We start from the raw sequence: 23,585 nt of genomic DNA, 5'->3' as shown, positions 1-23,585 counted from the left end.
AAGTGGAAGGACTGATTATAAGTCACTTTTTTCAATGTTGTTGTGACATTAAATGATTGTTAAATGAATAGTTGTAAGTTGGACTACCTGTATATCAGTAATTTTCCTTTACTAAAGGGGTGTCAAACTGCCAGCCCTCAGGGTGGATGTGTCATCCGGACGCTGTGCTCACCCCATTGCCGGCGATGGCAAAACAGTCCCGATATGTCATGTGATGTCACGAGTTTGACATGTCTGCTCTACTACATATAATTTATAATCTCTATATTTGGAACTTTTGCAAGATTCTTTTCACTTGCGTATTATTGGATTAAAAAATAGTAGAATTAGAGTATCAGTGATGAATATTTTAAGAGGAATGAGAAAATAGAGATTCTAAAAGTAAGCATTTTTCTTGTGTCATAATAAGTGTAGCATGTTATAGCTAACTGTAAAAACAGATTACCTTAATAAGAATCATGCAATTTTGTTTTGTGACTTAATAATTGTTTATTTGAAGATGAACATGCTTCTTAAAAGCAGAAGTAACTACTTATAAAACTAGCATTTTGTCAAAAGCTATTGAACATCTCTAAAACAAGCAGTAATATTTTATTGTTATTGTCCTCCTAAAAAGAAAAGTTGCATTTCAGTTAAATAGTCTGTTTGTTTTCACTACTTTATCACAGTCCTCTCCTACATGAATAATAAAAATATGATGCAAAACTGATATGATAGTGGATAATCCTCCACCCAATGTCCACTGTGGAAACTACTTCCTACGAAATTTTAACTTTATACCATTCAAATCTTAACCTCTAATGGTTTAATATTGATACATGGATGCCCATCATTATGTTTCCTTTGACGTAAAAAACATTATGCAGTGATCTTAATAGAAATCAGAAATACTAATTCAAAGATGCTAAAGGAATGAAATAAGAAAAATAAAAAGAACTAAAGTCAAAAGTAATTTACACTGCACCATTCACTGTATCTCTCCATACTTTTCTATCATTGCAAACTCTGCTTACTTTGATTCCAGTAATACTTTTCCTTAAATTCCGGCTTCTCACTTTTTTATGTTCCTCATATTTTTTATTTCTTTTAGTATTTATTTTTCTTTTACTGTGTAAGTTCCTCTTCAAGTTCTATCCTCAGTCATTTTCTTTATGGAACCAAGTCACCATAGCCTATGTCTTTCAGATTGGTCATTCGCTTCTGTATTTCATCCACATTCAGTGAACATCGAGTCATTTTTGATCTATCTCTTTATTTTATTTTTTTAACCACACAGATATGATTGCATAGCACATTCTGCTGTGCTCAGCTTAAGTTTGTTTGTCCTGAACCCTCACTTCCATAACTTCAGCCCATTTTTGCTTCCTTTAACAAATTATTTCTCACAACAGAATACATTTACATTACCCAACATTTTTCTGCTTGTATTTATGCTTCTTACTCTTTTTCCACCCATTTCCTGATCTTAATTAATATTCTGCCAAAATACGTATACAAATTTATCTGGGTTTTTTGGGGAGTCTTCGCCATTCAATTTATGACATTGAATTCAATTTATGAAAGGTGTTAATAAAAGCTGTTCAGACACACAAAAATATAGTCAATGGTCTCTTCTGGCAGTTGCATGTGTCACTTCTGATTATGTAATGATATTTGTAAAAGGGAATAAAGAATAAAATTTGACTCTATAGTTGAAATACAGGAATCTCAATTATATGTTTTAACATTTTTTTAGAATAGTACTTATATTTTGCATTTTTGCCTATTTACCTATAATTTGGCAAGAACAGACCATGTGAAGTGGAATATTATCACTACTGCATGCACTTGTAAAGCCTAAGTTTTATCAGAACATTTCAGGGTTTGCTTCACTAAGAAACAAAATAAATTAAAATAACAACAGCAACACTGTAACATCATATTTTGTGACCTTGTATTGAGGCAGTCTAAGCATTTTCTTAATATGCTGTTAAATCAGGTCTACTAATTCTAGCATGGCTGAAAGGACTTGCTTTCCCAACAGCTTTGACTCTTGCAAAAACCTGAAGATGAAGGTTCTGTGCAATTCACATTGCCTCAATTCTTTAAATAGGAATTTCTTTTTCATAGTCCTTAAAAACAATATGAACTATTAGAAGCTATAATTCAAGAATTGTTGAGAAAGCCACAGATTGTCCACAATTGCATGTAATAACTTTTTAAATATGGTCATAAGGTTCACATTTGGATACACTTGGCTCACTTAAGAATTTTTTTTCCTAAATAACTATTGTTTCAGAGTAGTAGCCCAAATTAATTATTCTGTTGCAGCTATGTAATTGTCATAGGTGTATCCTTTATTTATCTGCTCTGAATATTACCACAGGGCTGCAATAAGTTCAGCAAACAGAAATGCTGAATGTTAGAATATGTTACATGCAAGTTCTAGTCAGTCAATACTGTATTTTTACTTTAGCAAGAGGAATTGGCCTCTTGTTCTTTGAAGGATTCAAATTTCATTTAAAAAATTGCCTTTTCAGACCTTTTATGCTTTTTAGTCTTTAATTCTTAAACACTGTGGAAATAGCTTTCTCAATCTTTTTAGGTAATTTGAATAATAGGAGTTAAGTTTCAGAATGCATGACATGAATACAATTGTCCTTGGGCTTTTACAGAATGCTTTTTACCCTCACATTTCAACACCACAATGCAAGGTTCATGAAAGAGGTACCTACTCACATTAGTGTAGCATTTGTTTTACTGATGAGAGATGTCATCATTGATAAAAGGACAAAGCTGGCCTAGATAAATATCACCTCCATGGTATGATTAAACCAGTGAAAGGTGACAGTATTTTTCAGAGGAAAGGCACAAGGTTTAAAAAGGTTTGAAACATTATTCTGAGACCTGACGTGAATATATATCAGAGGCATCAGAGGCATTTCACTAAAAGTAAAGTAAGCTTGATTTTAATATAGATAAATAGATAGATAGATAGATAGATAGATAGATAGATAGATAGATAGATAGATAGATAGATAGATAGATAGATAGATAGACTGACAGATAAATAGATAGATAGATAGATAGATAGATAGATATATTGATAGTATACAGTATATATAGATACAGAGTTATATAGGTATAGGAAATATTTGGAGGCAAGTTGTTGGGAATTGGCAATAAAGATTACATGATTTCAATATATGTATCTGTTCTCTGATTCTCAATGTTTCAGTTTTCCCATAGCAGCCATGATTTAAACATGTTTGAATAAATGGGTCACCTGTCAGGCTCAAAAAATCAAGAGGCAAGGTGGTTCAAACAATTCCATTACTGCATGCTAACACTCTATAAGAATTGAACTACTAAGGTCAAAGCAAATTGGACATAGGTAAGAGTCAATGGAATTCAAGTTTGGCATGTGTGGTCATGAAAGGAGTCGAGACTGATAACATACTTGGTCTCTCCCTGGGGTTCAACCTGGTCATCTGCTACTTCACCCATGTGACTTACCTGATTTTATGAGCTTTTCTGCAGCAGTCTGCATAACCAAACATTATGATCATTAGGTGAACCAATGCTTTGCTATAGATCCAGTTTTGCCAAAAATCTGAAGAGAAATGCTGGCTTTTAGCAAAACCATCACAAAACACATTCATGTGACCTCAGGAAGCTGAAAACAGTTGTAAATGCACCCAATATATGGTCACATGACCACTGAGGAACGAACCATCAGAATTTTGAATCCAGGTCACAAGTTCCCCCAGTGAGGTTCTTGTAACTTTGAATAGTGACTAAGTGACTTGCCATAAGTCAAGGACCACCTCTAGACCACCTCTACCTGTTTTATTATCAAGTTTGTCAAAACTTGGTCGTCTTCCCCACTTCCAGGGAGAAAATTTAATTGAATCCAAATCCACATAAGTATGCATAAGACTGGACAAAGCTGCATAGCAACTCAAGACTATCCATTGCTTGTTTAGGTTTTTTCCCCCCTAAACTAACTCACTAACTCAAACATTGTAACTTTTCCTCTTTGGGAAGCTGGTTCAGTCCTTTAATCATTTCTACTGATCTTCCTATAACTTCACCCAGCCTCCCATTTGAAAGAAATGTGAAGGCTGGGATCACAAGGAATCCACATCTCTAAGAAGTTTGAGAGTCTGAAGCTGCTCTCATCCTAACTCAGGTGGCAATTGTACTTACTGAACATTATTACCCGAGGTGAAAGTCTGATTTAAAGAATGCCAGAGCAGATTTGAGGTACCTGACAACTATTGTGAAGCTCAAAAGCTTGCACAAGTCTCTGCCCTGTCCAAAAGAGAGAGAAAGTAAGAGAAGTAACCTTATAATTTAACAGAAAGGACTGTTAGTGGATCTTTGTTATATTTTCCAGGAATGACACCGCAGAGCTGTGCTCTGTACTTTTGATGGCTGACATTGTAGCATGACAATACATTTACTTCCTTTTAAGCTAAAGAAGCAAAAGCTATAAGTAACATCATGAAATGTATGTCTTTTGTTTCAAAAAGGGAGAGAATGATAATGCATGCTGAAGTATACTATCACACCACAGTTTTGCTTCCACAATAATAAATGATAAACGTGTTGTCTATGAATGTGTAAAATAGAAGTTTATAAGCATGCACTTCCAGACATACATTAGAATTACCTCACTTTGTACCAAGACCACCTAGGAAAAAAAAATCCATCTTGGTCTGATCTCCATAGGATGCCAAAACGTTTACAGAAGTTAGGTCTCATTTATGAAAGAGTAAGTCAAGTGCAGACATTTTACTGAAGTGTTTAACATACACTCTTAATAAAAGCCATTAGTGTGTTGCTAAAGTTTTCCACATAAATAAGTTTTTATTCTGCTTTTAACCTGCCTTATTCTTTGTCTATAATATTCAGTGTGCATTTACAATTATTGACTGGAAGTAAATCATATTTATTTCATCCCCATGACCTTTTATTGTAGTATATTCCAATTGGTTGCCTTATCTGAATAAGAGATTTTAGCATTAATCCAGCTCATTTCCCACTCCCCAATTTGTTATTCAGCTCCTGGAGCATGTAGACTGCCACCCACTTTCATCTACTGACTTTAAAATCAATGGGAACCTGAAATGCTGTTTGTTGTATTCCTCCTCTGTGTTAATAAGATTGTATCTATTTGTTCTAATAAATTAATTGGTGCTCAAACCATCCAATTCTCTTGGGCCTCAAAGTTGCCCTTGTTATTACTTTTATCAATGCCATTTTGATCTATGTTGTATCAAACTTTAAGAAAGTAATTGTGGAGTACAATATTATATTACACACCACCTTGTAGATTAAAGGTGCAACATAAATGATTTATAAGTGTGTTCCACACAGCTGTAATTGTCTTCCTTTTAGGCAATTTCTTTACTTGTCCTGTGGGACTAAAGCTCTGAGTGGTGAAACACATGCCTTGAATTTCTTGGGAACTTGATTCTAACCTTTTTTCTGTTTAATGTGGAGTTGGAATTGCTTAATGCTGTGGCTGCTCAATTTTTTTCAGTCAATAGCTATAAGAACCTTGTAAAATATGTAATGGGACAAAAAATGTGGTTATAGCAAAAGGTGGACAAATGCAATTAAAAAACCCCACAAATCTTAACTATTTTATTCATATGTGGATCCATTCTCTTCAGATTTATCAAAACCATACATTCAATTGCAAGTTATTTTACTAAAAATTAGTGGCAGCTGAACAGCACCCTGGAGGCTACAGTTAGGGGTTGATATGTTATCCCATGTTCTGTGTTTTTCTCCTAATTCAAAGAAAAGGATAACTCTATATTGACACTGAACCTTTCCCAGACAAGGTTCATTGGCTGAGGTGACATTTGGGACTTTGATGTCATAGCAGGTGTCAACAGCTATCTGATTTTGGTTAAAATGGGGCTTGATATATGTATAGGAAACCATCAGGAAATTTTAATGGTTTTGATGAAGATTTGGAAGTTGGAAAAAAATATCCAATAAGAAAGCATGGCATTGTTTTCAAGAGAACAAATAGGCATATCAAAACACTTTCCCCCTCCTAGTTGAAATCTCACATTTTTAAGATAAGAAAAAAGCTAAAACATTTTTCCCAGTAGATCTGTCATATCTTTAACAAAATTAAGAAACCAGAGTTATTGGATTATGCTTCCAATTATCTAATTATGAAAATTTATTAATGGAGAACAAATATAATTCAGGGACTGAAATTATACTGTCAAGAATAAACCATGTAGCAAAACTGTTTTTTTTTTAAATGTTGGATAAAAACTTAAAACTTTCTTAATATGTATTTTTAAATTATTACTTGTCTCTTTTCCTAAAGCATGTATTGGGGGGAAAAAGGAAGTAATGCCATATTTCTCTAATGGTGATTTTAAAAAGCCATTCCAATATAATCTTATATATGGAAATCAGGCTACTGTAGTTAAGGGGTTTCCCAGTTTTAATAAATTTAAATCCATTACCTAATAAAGATCCCTGGGAATTCATCTGCACATTTGTCAATCTGACAATACTACAATACTAGTGCAATTATAATTATACTACACAATTATGATCAGAGGAAAAAATCTCTTAGTTAACCACAGCTGAAAAGATTAGAGTTACAGTAGGTAAAATTCAGTAGAATTTTAGAAACCTGAACACGTAGACAGTAACTTCCCTTACTAGTATCTTTCTTGTTTTTCATGAGAATGGTAAGGATATAGATACTGTGGTTATTATCTCTGATTTGGGGGCTCTTTAGACATTAGAATTTCAGAATCAGAATAGAGCTGGAAGGGACCTTGGAGGTCTTCTAGTCCAGTCCCCTGCTCAAGCAGGAGACCCTATATCATTTCAGACAAGTGGCTGTCCAGTCTCTTCTGATGTGATGAAGCACCCACAATGTCTGAAGGCACGCAGTTGCACTGGTTAATTGTTCTCACTGTTAGGAAGTTTCTCCTTAATTCCAGGTTACTTCTCTCCTTGATTAATTTCCATCCATTGTTTCTTGTCTTGCCTTCTGGTGCTTTGGGAAATGAATTGACCCCATCCTCCTTGTGGCAGCCTCGCAAGCAAGAAACCGTTCTTACCATTTCATTTTGTCTACTGGCAGTTACAAAGTGAAGGATTCATATGATGGCAGTATTCACACTGATAGCTTTAGATACAGGTAGCCCCTTGATTTATAACCGCAATTGGGGCAGGAACTTCCTTTCCTAAGTAATGCAATCATTGAGCAAGTCCAGCTTCTTCCAGTGATTTTGCTCGTGGGAAGCCCCCTGGGAAGGTTCCAAATGGCAACCATGTGGCCTTGGGATGCTGCAACCATCATAAATAATTTCCAGCTGCCATACACCCAAATCACATGATCGCGTGACTGCAGGGATGCAGTCTGCAACCAATATACTGTAAATGCAAGTTGGTTAACAAGCACTTGGATTGTGATCACAGAAGTGCTGCAGCAGTTGTAAGTGTTTCAGCACCATCATAACTTCAAATAGCCACTAAATGAATGGTCATAAGTGGAAGACTACCTGTATTACAGTATACAAAAACATGAATTGAAATTATGGACAGTTTGTACCACTAACACCACTAGACTACAGAACATGTTCTTCCAGGCACAGCAGAGTTCTCCCAGAATTTTGGCTATGAAAAGTAGACCACCAATAGTGCTACCATTATTCTATAACCAGAAGCGATATTTTTAAAATGTTGCTGCTCCACTTAGGCAGCGGTTCTTGTGTTTATTTTATTCCTAATTCTATTCCCACCACACCCTTTCGCAGCACATTGAATGGCCTGGCCTTCCTTCCCTAGGTCAGTAACAGAAGAAAAAAAAATAGTGATATAAAGAGAAACAGCAAACCTAGAATCACTAAAGAATGCAAAATGATAATACGATATAACTGGTGACATGAATAAGGTTTAACTCAGATTTATGCAAAGAGAATGTGAATGAGTAAATATGAATTTTTCCAAAAATTGTCAAAAGAGCTCGATGTGTTCCAATACTCAATGGTTGAACAGTACTCAGTCTTATCCATCTATAAACAACAGGTAAGTAATTCTTGTGCATCATCTGTTACTTCTTTTTTTTTTTCCCACTGATCTATAAATCCAGTGTTAGTTGAAACTTGCCCGGTTTGCACATGTTAAGACATGCAGCTAGTAGAAGAACGAGCAACTAACTTTTGCTGGCATATCTTAATGTGAGAATCGACTTAAGTACGGTTTCAGCATGTTAATTCAAAATGCCTTTGTAGTACAGACTTACATTCCAAAGAGACTGCTGGCTTTCTTACGGACAGCTATTTGAGTCCTAAAACTCCTAATCTTTTTTTGAAATTTAAAAATGAAACAAAATGAATACCAACACATCCATCAAACCATACAAGAGCCATACAATTTCTCCTTCAGTGCTTTTGGCACACTTTTCTTTTCCTTGATAAAAGGCTGAATATATTTTTGATGCAATTTCATTGGCTGATGTTCAGATACATTATATGAAAATTACAAAGCTTGCTAAACATTGCTTTATGACTCCAAATTATGTCAGAGGATGAGAGCGTGGCAGAAGAGTGGTAAACATTACTAACATTTATGGGTGTTATGGGTGAATTATAAATGAGATTGGAATCTGTAACCAAAAGAAGAATTCGTGCCTAAGCATAGGAAATGTGTATGTTGAGAGAAAATAAGTAAATTTATTCTGAGTACAAGCTTGGTGGTTTCTGATTATAGAGTACGTTTGACTCTTTTGACAGGGAATGTTGAGATAGATGGAAAGGAAGCATAAGGAAGCAGAGATTAATGGCTGACATTAATGGAAAAGAAACAGGTGGAGAAGGAAAGTGCAAGAAAAGAGCTGTAAAGTACAAAAACAGCAATGCCAGCAATGAGAAAAGATTATTTGAAAATGGCAAAAGTAGACATGACATGAAATGCCTCTGTAAGCATTTACTATTCACTTTAAAAATGTAAATTGTAGCTGCTAGAGACCAATAATTATTGAGATTAAAGCAGGTGAAGACCAACACAAACTTCAATTGATGCAGAATGCATCAGCTCAAGTACTGCCTGGCAGTTCATATTTTGAAAGAAACAGCTATGGTTCCCCCACTTCTTAAAATTGAGAGAGGAGGAGGCTTGCACCTTAGAATAGCCAATACCCTCCTCTGGTAGCTTTCTGTAAACTTTAAAATAACTTTGAGCCTTTGAGATATGAATTGACACTGTTTTATTTATTTATTTTTATTTTAATTCCATTTATATCCCGCCCTTCTCCGAAGACTCAGGGCGGCTTACAAGCTTAGCAGTAGCCTTCATTCTATGTATATGCCTGCTTATTAGGGCTTTCACACACACCCCAAGCGGCATTATTACAAAGTCAGCTTAATTGCCCCCAACAATCTGGGTCCTCATTTTACCTACCTCGGAAGGATGGAAGGCTGAGTCAACCTTGAGCCTGGTGGGATGCGAACCTGCACTAATTGCAGGCAGCTGGTGTTACTTAAGGAGGCATTAGCCCACTGCTCCACCAAGGCTGTTGATTGCATGCTATGCATGCTAGTATCTGTTTAGAGGAGCCATAGTGGCGCAGTATTGCAGCATTGTAGGCTAACTTTGCCCACTGTCAGGACTTAGATCCTGATCGGCTCAAGGTTGACTTCCCTCGTTCCAAGGACAGTAAAATGAGGACCCAGATTCTTGGGGACAATATGCTGACTCTGTAAGCCTCTTAGAGCAGGGGTCCCCAACCGCCAGTCTATGGACCAGAAACCGGGCTGTGTAAACAAGCAAAGCCCCATCCACAGGATGCAGGCAGTACAAAAAATCACATCACCTCTAGTCTATGGAAAAGCCTCTACATGGAACCGGTCCCTGATGCTCAAAAGGTTGGAAGCCTCTGGCTTAGAGAATGCTGTAAAGTGGTATATAAGTCTAAGTGCTATTGCTATTATATATGTCATTTTGTTTCATGTGATTTTAATTAATAACATTTAACTTACTACTCTGTGTTGATGAATGTTGTACTTTCAAGTTGTTTCTGCTTGCATTGAAGCTAAATCTAATTATTTCATTATCAATGGGGAAAAAACGCTGTGAGTTGTGCTAGAAATGTGTTATCATGTGCAATTAAAAAATCACAGCAATGTTAGCACAATGTTGATTATAACATATGGTTATGCTGTACCTGGAAAGTCTCGTGTGCAAGGGGTACAGTGGTAAACAACTACAAGCAACCCAGTTTCAATTTCACCAGTATTTACAATCTAGCATTAAAGGTTTAATCCAACTACTTTTTAGTTTTTAAAACTGTCCAAATTCTAAAAATATAGTTTTATAAATTCTGTTGTCTAGATTGGATTAGATAGAGAATAAATCACATTGGTACTTGTGATTCAAATGGATATTATGAATTGCTGATGGACTTCTAGGTAGAAAATCATGGTTCTCTTAGACAAGAATGTAGTTACTATTTATCAGGTCAGATCCACTCCATGAACAAGGGCAAGCTTGCTCAACCTGTCTCTAGATATAATTTGTAGCTTTTTCAAAATATTCCAGTGGTGCTAGGTGAGTAGTCTTCTTTTTATTTTACATTTTAAATTTCATAATGAAGACTTTGAAGTCTTCTTTACTTTCAGTCAAAAAGTGTTATCATCTATATCTCATATTATTTCAGTTTTTACCTCAAATTTTAAGGGAGGATTGGACAAATTAATGCTTATTTGTCTTATTCCCTTTGCTTTCTTTCGACTCAGTTCTTACTGTTGTTTCATTACTGATTCTAAAGGTTCTTCAGAAGGAACAGCCATTTGCCTTAATATATTGCACATTTTGGCATGAAATATGTGAAGGCCTTGTTGTAATCAGGAAAGCAAAGATAAACCACCTTGTTAGGTTCTCTTACTCTCTATTATCCATCTTACGTTAGCTATCTTTTCTCATGTCCCACTGCCTTTTTTGAAATCTGCTGGTGCATTTGCTGGTTTTTCCATGTATCCCTCTATTTTTCATTGTGATTCTTTCCTTAAAATAATTTTTATTAAATAATTTTGTTACAGAGCAAAACTGTAGGAGAAAATAAAGATAACAAACTAGCACAAGGTGGAAAAAGGAAATAGGAAGAAATTAAATAGGAAAGGAAATATTGTAAAGAAACAGCTTCCAGTTGTCTTGACAGTGGTTATAGATACATTTTACTTTGCCCTCTTTTTAAGGCTACCTCATAATCTTTTCTTTTTTCTTAAATAAGATACCTTTTCTAACCTTTAAACCCATAAATCATAGGTTCATTTTTTTCTTCTTTTTTCATAAGGGGTTTCCAATCACTAATAAATGTGGTTGTTGTTTTTTCTCTAATCAAACAGGTTAATTTTGCCATTTCTACTAGTTCTTCATCTTTACCCATCATTCCTCTGTTGTAGCTATTTTAGTCTTTTCATGTCTGTTCATATAGTAGTCTCACAGAAATAATCATATATTCAAAATAATCTTCCATACTTTTCTAACTGACTTCCTTCTCTCTGATTCTAAAATTTTGCATATTGCATTTCAGTAATGTTGCATTTTCTTTTGCATTTCCCAACTTTTTTGTAGATAGAATGAGCAAAATATCTCAGTATCTCTGCTACACTATAGGTTGATATAAAGATGTTAGCATTGTAAATGCCTCTTCTCCTGGAGCTTTAAACAGTTCAAAGGTTATTTTGGTCTGGTCATTACCTCCAGATCACATTGTGAAATTTCAGAAATTTTTTTTCAATAAGGAGAATCTTATGATCTCAGAGAATTCTGGAGCGTCTCATCTTTTGGCTTCCAAACTTGCCTAAATGTTTCAATTATGTCCAAATAATTTTCTTGACAACAACATAGAATTGATTTATCATTATTTTCTTCCAGGGTTGATTTTGGAATTCTTTCCATTTGAGTTGGTCTGCTCTTCGTCATGTGGATCAGCCTTTATCTTTGATCTTTTAACCATACTAGTGAGGATAATAATCACATTAGATGCTCCTGTTACTACCAGCATCACCAGTGATTACAGTTGTTGAATTCTTGAATCCCTTGGAAAACACTAAATACCAAAAGGTTTTGAAGCTGAATCTTTAGTAGTAGTAGTAGTAGTAGTAGTAGTAGTAGTAGTACCTTGTATTTTGTCCTGTTGAAGAGATAGCTGACAACATTTGGGAGGTATGAAAATAATTCAAAAGTACCTGTTATTTTTGAAAGTCTAAATGAATTCAGTGTTAGCTATTTAAGTAAGGTAAAAATTAAAGTTAAAAAAACGGATTTCCCAGTTGAATTGTAACTGACTTTACATTGTAGGCGTTGATCCCCTGTTGCCATAGCAAGCAGAACAGTGGACAAAAGAAGGAAAATAAGAAAACAGCTGTTAGTTTAAAGTAGCACAACAGTCTTGAGTTGCTGCTTGGTGATTAAAGAGATTCTGCATTACTTTTATGTGTAAGTCAAAACTAATGTAAACATGCTACTATGAAGGCCAGCAAGATCTCGAGTTAGTTTGACTTGTAAATTAATCAGTGTGTTTGTGTGTGTGTGTGTGTGTGTGTGCGCGCGTGTGTGTCTCTGTGTGTGTGTTTTTATTTCCAAGAAAGGCTACAATTGTAAGCATACTTATTTTGAAGTCAGCCACACTGAAATAAGTGAGATACTTTTGAATAAACATGACTCTTGGGACTTACGCAGCATTCTTATAACCCAGCTTTTTTAATACATTACTTCAAAACAAGTCATAAATAGTAGATTTCAAAAGGAATTAGTTCCAAGTAAGTTTGCAGGTAGATACGCTCTTAGATAAATTGACCACATGCAATTTTCATGCTCCAGTTATGGACTTGCAAATGAACTCTTTCAGTATCCAAGGGAGATCAGATCTTTTCAGTACTGAAAAACTGAGGTGAGTGGTTTTCATAGCTTAAAAAGCATTCTGCTTAGCCCTTGTGGCTCTGAATTCAGGATTGTTTTATTCTGAATCAAATTCTCTTTTATTGGTCGTTGCACCTGATATACAGTTGACTTGTTTTTCCAGTTGAATGCAGTGTACATTGTAATGTATTGCTGGACAAATATGAATATACTGCTGACAAGTCTGATGGATGCCGCTGGTGCTTAGTAAAAGCAGAAGTGTTAAACTGATTACATTTTTGCACTCAGATGCATTTTTCTGTTTATTGTTTGTGTTCTACTGCTAAGAAAACATGTTGGGTATTTAGTAAATCTTTTTAATCAAAACAAAAAAACCCCATAGAATTATATAGCATCATTGGCTATGAATATGTCAAGATACAAAGGGTGACTGAAGGAAAAAAATATATGTGTACTTTGGGTATTTAACATTTTTATATAGTGTGGTTGCTAACCTTTCAGTCTCCTACTGTAACTGTGCCTTTAGTACTGGCGGGCACAATATCATGACTTACTGAATTTCCATATAAAGCTGCTATTAAAAACTCATGACATTAAAACCACCAAAACAAAACATGATCTTGTTATAGTTGTTATTCTTGTTCAATTATCATGAGAAAATTTTGCCCCATATTTGAGGAAAATTGATGTTCAAATTATAAGTTGTATGAAGAACATTCTAATTGGAAATGCTTTTAATTTTATATAGTGCAAAATTTGAGAATTTGGTGTGGAACAGCTATTCCATAGTTAAAGTAAGCTGTTTCAGTAATTTAGAATTGTTCTCAACTCAAAATGTCTCCAGAATAATTCAAATTCCACTTTTAAATACAAGACACTCAAAATAATCAGGTTTATTTTACTCAAATTGGGGAGTTTTTAATTCAGGTAAGCACAATTTCAAAACCTTTTGAATATTGCTAACATCGAATTCTGGAAAATCTGGACAGAGACTCTGATCCATTATTCAACCCATTATTTTGTTTTGTAATCAAATTTATGTAATCTCCTATCTCACAGAAAGCAACTCTGAGTGATGTACAACAATCTGCATATATAACAAAATCATTTTTCAGGGTTTTTAAAAAATTATTTTTCCCCAATCATTGAAGAATTAATAAAGGCTCTAATTTAGTGCACCTGAAGCAGAAATCATCTCCTATATACAGTCTACATTTTTTTCTGATATGAACAAGTGTTTACAAATTACAAATTAGTGGACCAGCAAAATGCTGTGGACATAATATGCTTGGATTTCAGTAAGGCATTTGATAAAATAGACCACAACCTACTTACCACAACCTGGTAAGCTAGAAAAATGTGGAATAGGCAGCATCATCACCAGATGGATTTCTAACTGGCTGACAAACCGTACTCAATGTGTAGTCCTTAATGAAACTACATCTACATGAAGGGAACTAAGCAATTGTTGTTGTTAGCTGCGAAGTCATGTCCGACCCATCGCGACCCCATGGACAACGTTCCTCCAGGCCTTCCTGTCCTCTACCATCTTCTGGAGTCCATTTAAGCTCACGCCTACTGCTTCAGTGAGTGCAATTCAGACTGGGTTTATTGCATGTGGATTGGGCTAAACTAAATTTCCCTCTTTCACTCCAACTGAAAGAAAAAACAATCTCCATGCTGTCTATTATTTTAGACCTGTATTTTTAATTATACTAATCAAAACAACAGAGCAGATGGCCTTCTATGAATCTACTGTTCCCATTTTATTGTTATGACTGTTGTTGTTGTTAGCTGCAAAGTCGTGTCCAACCCATCGCGACCCCATGGACATCTTTTTTACATCGTGGTGACCAAAACTGGATGCAGTATTCCAAGTGTGGCCTTACCAAGGCATTGTAAAGTGGTATTAATACTTCACGTGATCTTGATTCTATCCCTCTATTAATGCAGCCTAGCACTGTGTTGGCTTTTTTGGCAGCTGCAGCACACTGCTGGCTCATATTTAAGTGATTGTCACTAGGACTCCAAGATCCTCTCACAGTTAATACTATTGAGCAAGGTACTACCTATACTGTACCTGTACATTTCGCTTTTCTTGCCTAAATGTAGAACCTTACTTTTTCCACCATTGAATTTCATTTTGTTAGATAGCGCCCAGTGTTCAAGTCTGTCCAGATCCTCCTATATCTTAAGCCTGTCTTCTGGAGTGTTGGCTATTCCTGCCAGCTTGGTGTTGTCTGCAAATTTGATGAGTTTCCCCATCTATCCCTTCATCCAAATCGTTGATGAAGATGTTGATGAGCACTGGGCCTAGAACTGAGCCCTGGGGCACCCCACTACACACTTCCCTCCAGGTAGATGCAGTTCCATTGAGGATCACACGCTGAGTACAGCTGGTCAGCCAGCTATGAATCCATCTGGGGATGATGCTGTATAACCCACATTTTTCTATCTTATCAAGTAGTAGGTTGTGATCTACAGTACTATACAGAAGATTATGGGACAGCACAGTGTAAGTTATAGTAAGAAAATTCATTCAGAAGAATATGTTACAGCAATGCTTTCAATTCTCTGAACTCTTCTTGCTTCTCCAATTCTTCTAGACTAGAGGATCAGTTGCATTTTAACAGAAGGTCTCTGCATCAGACCTTTGGGTTAAAATGTGCATATTTCTTGCCCTCTTGAAATTGCTAGTTTACCAACAAGTTTGCATATTTATTTACAATGTTGTATTTATTGGGGGTTTTTTTATTCCTATGTATTCCTGACCTTACTGCATCTTTTGCTCTAAAATAATTGTAATTCAGTACTGTGAAGATAGAGCCTAATAAATGCACTTTCTGAATTGCATTAACAAAGTTATTGCTTTGTTTCCATTGTTTAACAACATTGAAGAGTTTTAAGGGAATTAAGCTTTGATTGTTTGATTTTATTTCATAATACTTTAATTATACATTCACTATAGTGACTATATATAAGGCATTACCATTTTCAATCCAGGAAGCAATTTGTTTTTTAATGTAAAAACTTTTAATTAAAAGATGGGGAAAAACAGCTTTCAGAGGATTTGTAACTAGATTTCACATTACGAAATGAATCCTGATCAATCAGTGTGAAGCTGTTACCTTTTACTATTTTCAGCCATTTAGTAATGCCTGTGCTAAAAATTTGGAGAGACTACTAGTCAAATAAATAGAAATCACTGATTATCTATACATTTATTCGCAAATTTTAGTAATGTAGTCACCCTTAGATTTATGGACTGTCCCAAATTCCTTATCAGCATATCTTCTGCTAATATTTTTGGATTTTCTCTTTTCCCCTTGACAATGCAGAAACCAGAAAGGCTGCTTTCAGGCACATTGTAGTGGGTCTTTGAAAATTACCAATTTTAACAACACTTGATTGCTTTTTTCATTGTTCTTTCAGGATTTTTTTTTGGTGGGGGGTATATTCTAGTGATCCTGATCTTTACTGGCTTAATTATACAATTTGAAAACTGAAGCTTTAAAAAAAATCTCATTTTTGAGTGAAACTGTTATCTCATTACTGTCACTAATTCATAATCCACTTCTGAAAGATGAAAGAAGCAGTTCAAACAATTAGAAGACCATAACTCATTTCTTGTTATTTTATTATTGTATTTACCTGTATGGCCACTCATCTCGTTTTTGTCTTTGCATAACATGTGATGGCTCTTTGTCAAGCTAAGCTGTAGGTAACCAGCAAGAGATGACCAATCACTTAGTTAGAACCACTGAGTACATAGAAATGCATGAAATCTGGAAGAACAGGAATCATCTAATAGTCTTTTTTTCCTGGCTGACTGGGTAGAAAACACCCAGAGCTTCAGAAAACATCATTGTCATAAAATGCTCCTAAGTGTACTTCTTACAGTACATGAAATAATAATTTCACCTACAACTAAAACATTCCTGGCAAGCCTATTGCTATGTGAAGAAAATAGTTCTGTAACCAATCTTAAATTCACAACAGACACAAAAATATGTGGAAGGGGCTTAGATATCTCCCTAATTCACAGGAGTATTAGAAAAGGATGCGGTAAGCACAATCAGATCTGCAAGATTCTGTACTTATAGCCAATCTCAGTAAAAGTGGCTTTGGGATTCCTGTGGAGTTGGTTTCCTGGTGTGGTCCATCTGGTGGGGTTGACATTATGTGTGCTGCCAGAAATGTATGGAGCAATTATAAGAAAGAATATTCAACTCACCGTCCTCACCTATTCTCACATTTTATGTTGGTTCTTCTTTGTTTAATAAATGATATGCCTGTGAATTGTAATGTAATAATTTTATGAACTTCTACATACGTTCCAACCCCAGAACTCAGACTTTTTTTCAACATAAATATATGATGTACCAGCAGAATAATCCCAGCAGAAATACATTACCCAAAATTATGATGGCTCTCCATTCACAACAAATTCCAAGGCCCTGTGGGATAGCCTATCTCAGTAGTAAATCTTTTTTAAAAAAAATCCTGCCCCAAATACTTATATTTTGAGTAAATATATAAATATCAAAATTAAATATCAGCATATAAATGTGAAAAATAATCTTACTTTCATCTGAGTAATTACAATTTCAGTCTCTCTTCCCCTGTCCTCACTCTCTTTGTGCTTGCATATATATAATTATTGTTAGTCCTAATCAAGTCACTGCAGGATGAAAGCCATGGACTGTACAGGTAGTCCTCGACTTACAACAGTCCATTTAGTGACCTTTCAGAGTTCACAAAAGTGACGTATGACTGTTTTTCCACACTTAAGACCATTGCAGCAGTCCCATGGTCATGTGATCAAAATTCAGAGGCTTGGAAACTGACTCATATTTATGACGGTGGCGGCATCCCAGAGTTATGTGAACCCCTTTTGTGGCCTTCTGGCAAGCAGTCAATGGGGGAAGCCAGATTCACTTGATAACCATGTTACTAACTTAACAACTACAGTGATTCACTTAACAACTGTGGCAAGGAAATGGAACAAAACACACTTAACAAATGTCTAACTTAGTAACAGAAATTTAAGACTCAATTGTGGTTGTTAGTTAAGGACTACCAGTATTCCACCAGACTAGTCTAGAATAGATTGGTAAATTGATGCTTTTGGGGTATGCAATGTAGGTTGAGAAATAGTTGCCTGACCCAAACTCACCTAGCCAACTTCTGCACCTAAGAAAGGACTAAATCTAAGTCTCACTGTTCCTAGTTTGTGTTGTAATCACTACCTACACTGGCTCTTGTATGTATGTATGTATTTATGTATGTATGTATGTATGTAATATGTAATTACTTGTGAAATTCTTTATGTTCTGTATCTGCTGTGAATGAATGTATGTATGTCTTTTAATCAGCACTTGAGTGAATTTGCTTAATATGCAAAGCCATATATGTGAATGCTTATTTTTCTTTGAACTAGAAACATTTCAGGTTCTTTCTCCAGGATCTCCTATAATTGGAGCAAAAAAATGTAAAAGATTTTACCTCTAGTATAGAATTTCTGGTTATTATATATTCTCTTTTATACTTTTCCCTATTACTTGTGATTTAGGGATAGGCTGATACCTTTTAGTATAACAGTCATTGCCAGCTTTTCCATTATAAGTGCTTTTTGTAGTTTTGTAAGTCAGCAGTAAAATGTCCAATTGAAGCTTGGCATGTAACGTCTTAGTTTAGAAGCTAACTTTTTCCCCTATCGGAAAATGTTCAGGAAATAAAGAGATTAGGATGTGTCTTTGTGTTCTTTATCTAAGTGATATTATTTATAGAAAAAAATACTTTACTGGTTTTGTTGAGATCATTGTTATTGTAGACTGAAAAGTAACCATTTTCTTATATAGGGGCTTTTGCCCCAGCCCTTTCCTTAAAAACTTCCATTGCTTACCCCCCTGAAGCTTTGCACTGGCTTGCCACAGGGCTACGTGCTTAGCCCCTACCTGTACTCTTTGTACACATATGACTGTGTATCATCCGACCCATCTACTGCGATAATTAAGTTTGCAGATGATACTACCGTGGTGGGTCTTATTACAGGTGGGGATGAGACAGCATACAGGGCGGAGGTACAAAAACTATCCATATGGTGTTGCAACAACTACTTGCACCTGAACATCGGCAAGACGAAAGAGATGGTGCTAGACTTCTGGAAGAAAAAGGAGGAACCTGCCCCACTTTACATCGGGGAGGACTGTGTGGAGAGAGTTTCCTCCTTTAAATTTCTGGGAGTGTACCTCTGCAAAGATCTTACCTGGAAAGATAATACAACCCAGGTGGCCAGAAAGGCCCAACAGAGGCTTCACTTTCTCAGGGTCTTGCGGAAGAACAGGGTAGAACAACAGCTTATGACCCTCTTTTACCGGTCTACTATAGAGAGTGTCCTCTCGTATGGTATTGTGGTTTGGTATGCTGGTCTGACAGCCACGGATAGGAAGGCATTACAGAGGGTGGTGAGCACAGCACAAGACATTGTGAGCTGTCCCCTGACACCACTGGATGACATCGCCAGGACTCGCTGCCTTGGAAGAGTGAGGAAAATTCTCAGGGACGACTCACACCCTGGACGGTATCTCTTTACTCTCCTACCATCAGGTAGGAGATATAGGAGTATGGCCAGCAGTACCAACAGGCTGAAGAACAGCTTTTATCCATGGGCTGTTAGGCTTTTGAACGGGAAATAATTTTATAAACTTTATGCATAATTGACTTGCGAGGCCAGTATGTTGTACAATTAGCTCACATGGTGTAATAAGATGGAGGGTTTGTTGTCACTGTAAGTGGGGGTGGGGGCACGAAGGGAGGATCAGTCAATCTCAATGTATACATGGTTGTACTTTGACAATAAAGGTTCATTCATTCATATGCCAATATCCTTAAGTCTTTTTTATATCTGAAACTAAATACCATAGCAGTTACTTAATTCTGTTAATAAAAGGACACTTGATCTATCTGGTTAGTTGATTTAGTGCCACTCAATTAATACTGCAAAGCTCTAACCAGATCATTTGATGGAATATAACTAAATGCAGCCAAGGTTTAAACAATAAAGACTAAAATATCCAAAATAAAAAAAATTCAATGTGATGTAAAAAGGAATGCTATAGCACAGCATCAAAAAAAACAAAACATGTCACCACCTGGTTCTCTAACATTGGTATAAGCAAATAATCTAGAAATATGCTTAATATTAAAATATGCTAGAAATACTAATATATTTATTAATATATTCATTTTATGTAGCAAAATAGCAATAGTCAACCTTCAGCCCGTGAGAATCAAACTCTCAGCAGTCAGCAGAAGCAGCCAGCAATTCTGCATTCTAAACATTGTGCTACCACACAGACTTTTATCAACTAAATAGTATTATGCGGTCTTCCTAATAAAGGTTCTGAAAAAGCCATATCATTAATAACCTACCATCTGACGTAGGAACACTGGGAGTAAGGATTCTAATTATTATCTTGGAGCAAGAATTGGAAATACCCAAAGTCCTTCAGTAAATTTTAGGATCAGATTAGTTCATAAGGTTACCTATGAAATGTACTACTACCAGGAGAAAAAATGAAGCAAGAATTTCTGTAAATGAAAAAATAGCCTATCCCAAGGCCCCAAACAAACAAAAAAAATCATGGAAAAGAAATTGTGCAATATGTGATGCACTGTAGGGGAATAAAATGAGCTTAGCTGTCTAGCAAAAGAAAACACCGTAGAATCTCCTAGCTATTATGATATTTCCCTTTTTTTGTCTTAAAAATAATTTTTTAAAAAACAAGCAAGTAAGAAGAGCTTATTTACCAATCTAAATGGCAGAAGGCCAGAGGGTGATCTCATAGAGTGATGTTTCAGAAAGCACAGTGATATAGTGGTGTTCCTTTAGCCCAAGCAATACTTCTAAATTATATGATTGGAATAAAAAGAGCTAAAAAGCTATTAGGATTATTCTTCCAAGGAACCATCCTTCATATGTCAAATTTATCATTAGACTCCTATATTTACCAATGCTATTTTGACGGTTGTTAGATAACATATAGATAGACCTTGACCATATGACTACAATTGTGGGACCAGAAACATGGTCATTGAGCAAAGTGATCATTAAGTGAGACACCAGGCTTTTTTTTTGAGACCCCCAAAAAACCAAAAAACAGATTTCAACTTGCAGAAGGATTTCAATTCCCCTCTGTCCACTCCACTTGGAAACTTCCTTTCAGCTTCCCAATTGACTTTTTGGGGAAGCTGGCAGAGAAGACTGCAAATGGTGATCACATGATCACAGGGCACTTGGCAACATGTTGTAAATTCAAGCCAGTTGCCAAACGTCCACAATGTAGACATGTGATTGGAGGAGGACAACATTTTATGACAGCTGGAACTGCTTTATGGGTTGTAAAACATCCTCTCTGAGACCATCATAATTTTGAATGATCATTAACAACCAGTCATAAGTTAAGGGACACAGTGGCTCAGTGGGTTAAGATGCTGAGCTTGTCGATCAGAAGGTCGGCAGTTTGGCGAGTCGAATCCCTAGTGCCGCGTAACAGAGTGAGCGCCTGTTACTCGTCCCAGCTTCTGCCAACCTAGCAGTTCAAAAGCACGTAAAAATGCAAGTAGAAAAATAGGGACCACTACGGTGGGAAGGTAACACCATTCCGTGCGCCTTTGGTGTCTAGTCATGCTGGCCACATGACCACGGAGACGTCCTCGGACAAGCGCTGGCTCTTCAGCTTTGAAACGGAGATGAAACAGCCCCTAGAGTCAGAAACAACTAGCACGCATGTGTGGGGGAACCTTTACCTTTATAAGTCAAGGACTATATATATGTAACATTAGCTATAACATTTTGCCATATTTTTGTTATTTTTTGCTTTGTGATTTGTGGCCAAAATCTCAAATTTTAATTTTAAACAGAATGTATTGCCATGTATTTTTGTTCAGTTAGTAATTGTATGAAAGAAAATTGCATCCTTTTTTCCAAATGGAACAGTGGTAAGATTAACCAATAATTTAATTTATTAAAGGACAGACATGTAATTGTACAGGCAGATACAATGAGAAGACAATCTTTATAATAATTCTATACTGTATGTATGTCGCTATTCCTGATAAATGGATTGGAAATGTTTATTTAACTTATGGGAATGGTTTTGGTTTTAAAATGGTTACTTAACTTTTAATGCAGCTCCGTGATGTATTCCACCAATACTGGGGGCAAAACAGAGACCTGTAGTAATGTTTTCATTTTTCTACAGGGACCGAAGCAGAGTTTCAATGAATCTATAATAACGGAGCCCTGTGTGACCGGGGTAAGTTCTTGCACTTTATTGCAGCAATTATTTCTGACACAATTATAATGCTGAATAGTAACAGAATATTCGTTCTAAAAATTTCAAACCAATTCATTATTTTGAGCAGAAATTTCCTATTCCAAGTCTGGGGTTGTAAATTCCATTCCTCATTCTTTGGTTTGGTAGGGTAAGGTCCTATTGGCATAGTGATTTCAGCTGTATTTATGGTCTAATTTTTGAGGTACATCTGTTCAAGTCATTGGAAATAATTTCAATTATTTTTACATGGAGATATATATTGAGGAGGGGTGGGTGTATTCCTGCCAGAATAGCTCTTCACCTTCAACCATGGTAATTATATTTTAATTCTTAAGCAGACTATGATTTTGTAGGTCACATGGTAATTGCCCTTGATCTGTGCAATGTAATTAGCTCGTAATTGGGAAGAACATGTAATCACATGGCTCTTTGTAAGACCTTTAAACATAGCAGATCAGAATTTGTGGCTGACAGAATACTGACCTGAGAATGTAGTATGAATGACGAGAACAGTAAAATATGCTAGGAGGTTCTAATACAAAGTGGCAATTGAAGGAAGTTTTTCTGTTTTGCAGAATGCAATTGGGAAGGAAAGTGTGGCAGGAGGCTCCACTAGTCACATGTCTTCTGATCATTCATCTTCTCTCCATGTGAGTGTCAGGTCAAGCACGCTTCTTTTGCTGTTGGTGATTGCATTCTCATTCTGTTGATGCCCACGTTCAGAAGAAACCTTGTATCTGCTTTAACAAAAGGACCCATAAAAAGAAAGGAAAGGAAAAGCAAAGAAAAAAGAAAGAAAGAAATTGATCTGTCTGTCCTCTATCCTCATCTGTTGTTGATTGAAAGTTACAGTTCTAGGAATTAAGTTGAAACGCTCTGCTAAAAACTATAGGTCTGGATCAATGGTGTTGTCATTATCATCATATTATATTGTTATTGTTATTTTCTATTTTCAAGGAAAGGTACTTAGAAGCTTTGCATATACTAGATGCGATATTCACATTCCAAACAGAGTAGTATTTTGAACAGGCAGTGTTTGAAAAGAGACAAATAATTTGCATGTAGGCCATTCAAGTTTTATTCTTTTCTCTCGTTTTTTCCTCTTGTTTTCACTTGGACCAAGAAGAAATAAACCAGACTCTTAAAGTTCTGATTATTTTTTTTGTATTTGTCACCCAGGATTTTTTCCTTTGCAAAACCCATTAAAACGAATGAGGTCTACTGTACACCATCATATGGTGATTGTAGGTTTCAGTTATTTCAGAGTTACTCAGATAGAATCTGGGGACAAATCATGGTTTCCAATAACTTGGAAACATTGCCAGAATGGTTAATAATTTAATAGTATGT

General features: G+C 35.8%; 1 protein-coding gene across 1 annotated transcript in view; it reads left to right on the top strand.

Annotated features, from left to right (window-relative positions):
- Positions 1-23,271, top strand: part of GFRA1 (GDNF family receptor alpha 1) — a 266,196-nt gene extending 242,925 nt beyond the window's left edge. Inside the window, exons 8-9 of the mRNA XM_081328315.1 lie at positions 22,161-22,214; positions 22,811-23,271. Of these exons, the coding sequence (XP_081184441.1) occupies positions 22,161-22,214; positions 22,811-22,945 (189 nt within the window). The 3' untranslated portion in view covers positions 22,946-23,271. The remainder of the gene's footprint in view (positions 1-22,160; positions 22,215-22,810) is intronic.
- The last annotated feature ends 314 nt before the right edge of the window (positions 23,272-23,585 follow it).

Source organism: Vipera berus (genome assembly GCF_964194415.1).
Source record: "Vipera berus genome assembly, chromosome: 5".
Classification (NCBI taxonomy): Eukaryota; Metazoa; Chordata; class Lepidosauria; order Squamata; family Viperidae; genus Vipera; species Vipera berus.
The sequence above is the reverse complement of the archived record's forward strand: the minus strand, read 5'-3'. Positions and strand labels throughout refer to the sequence as shown.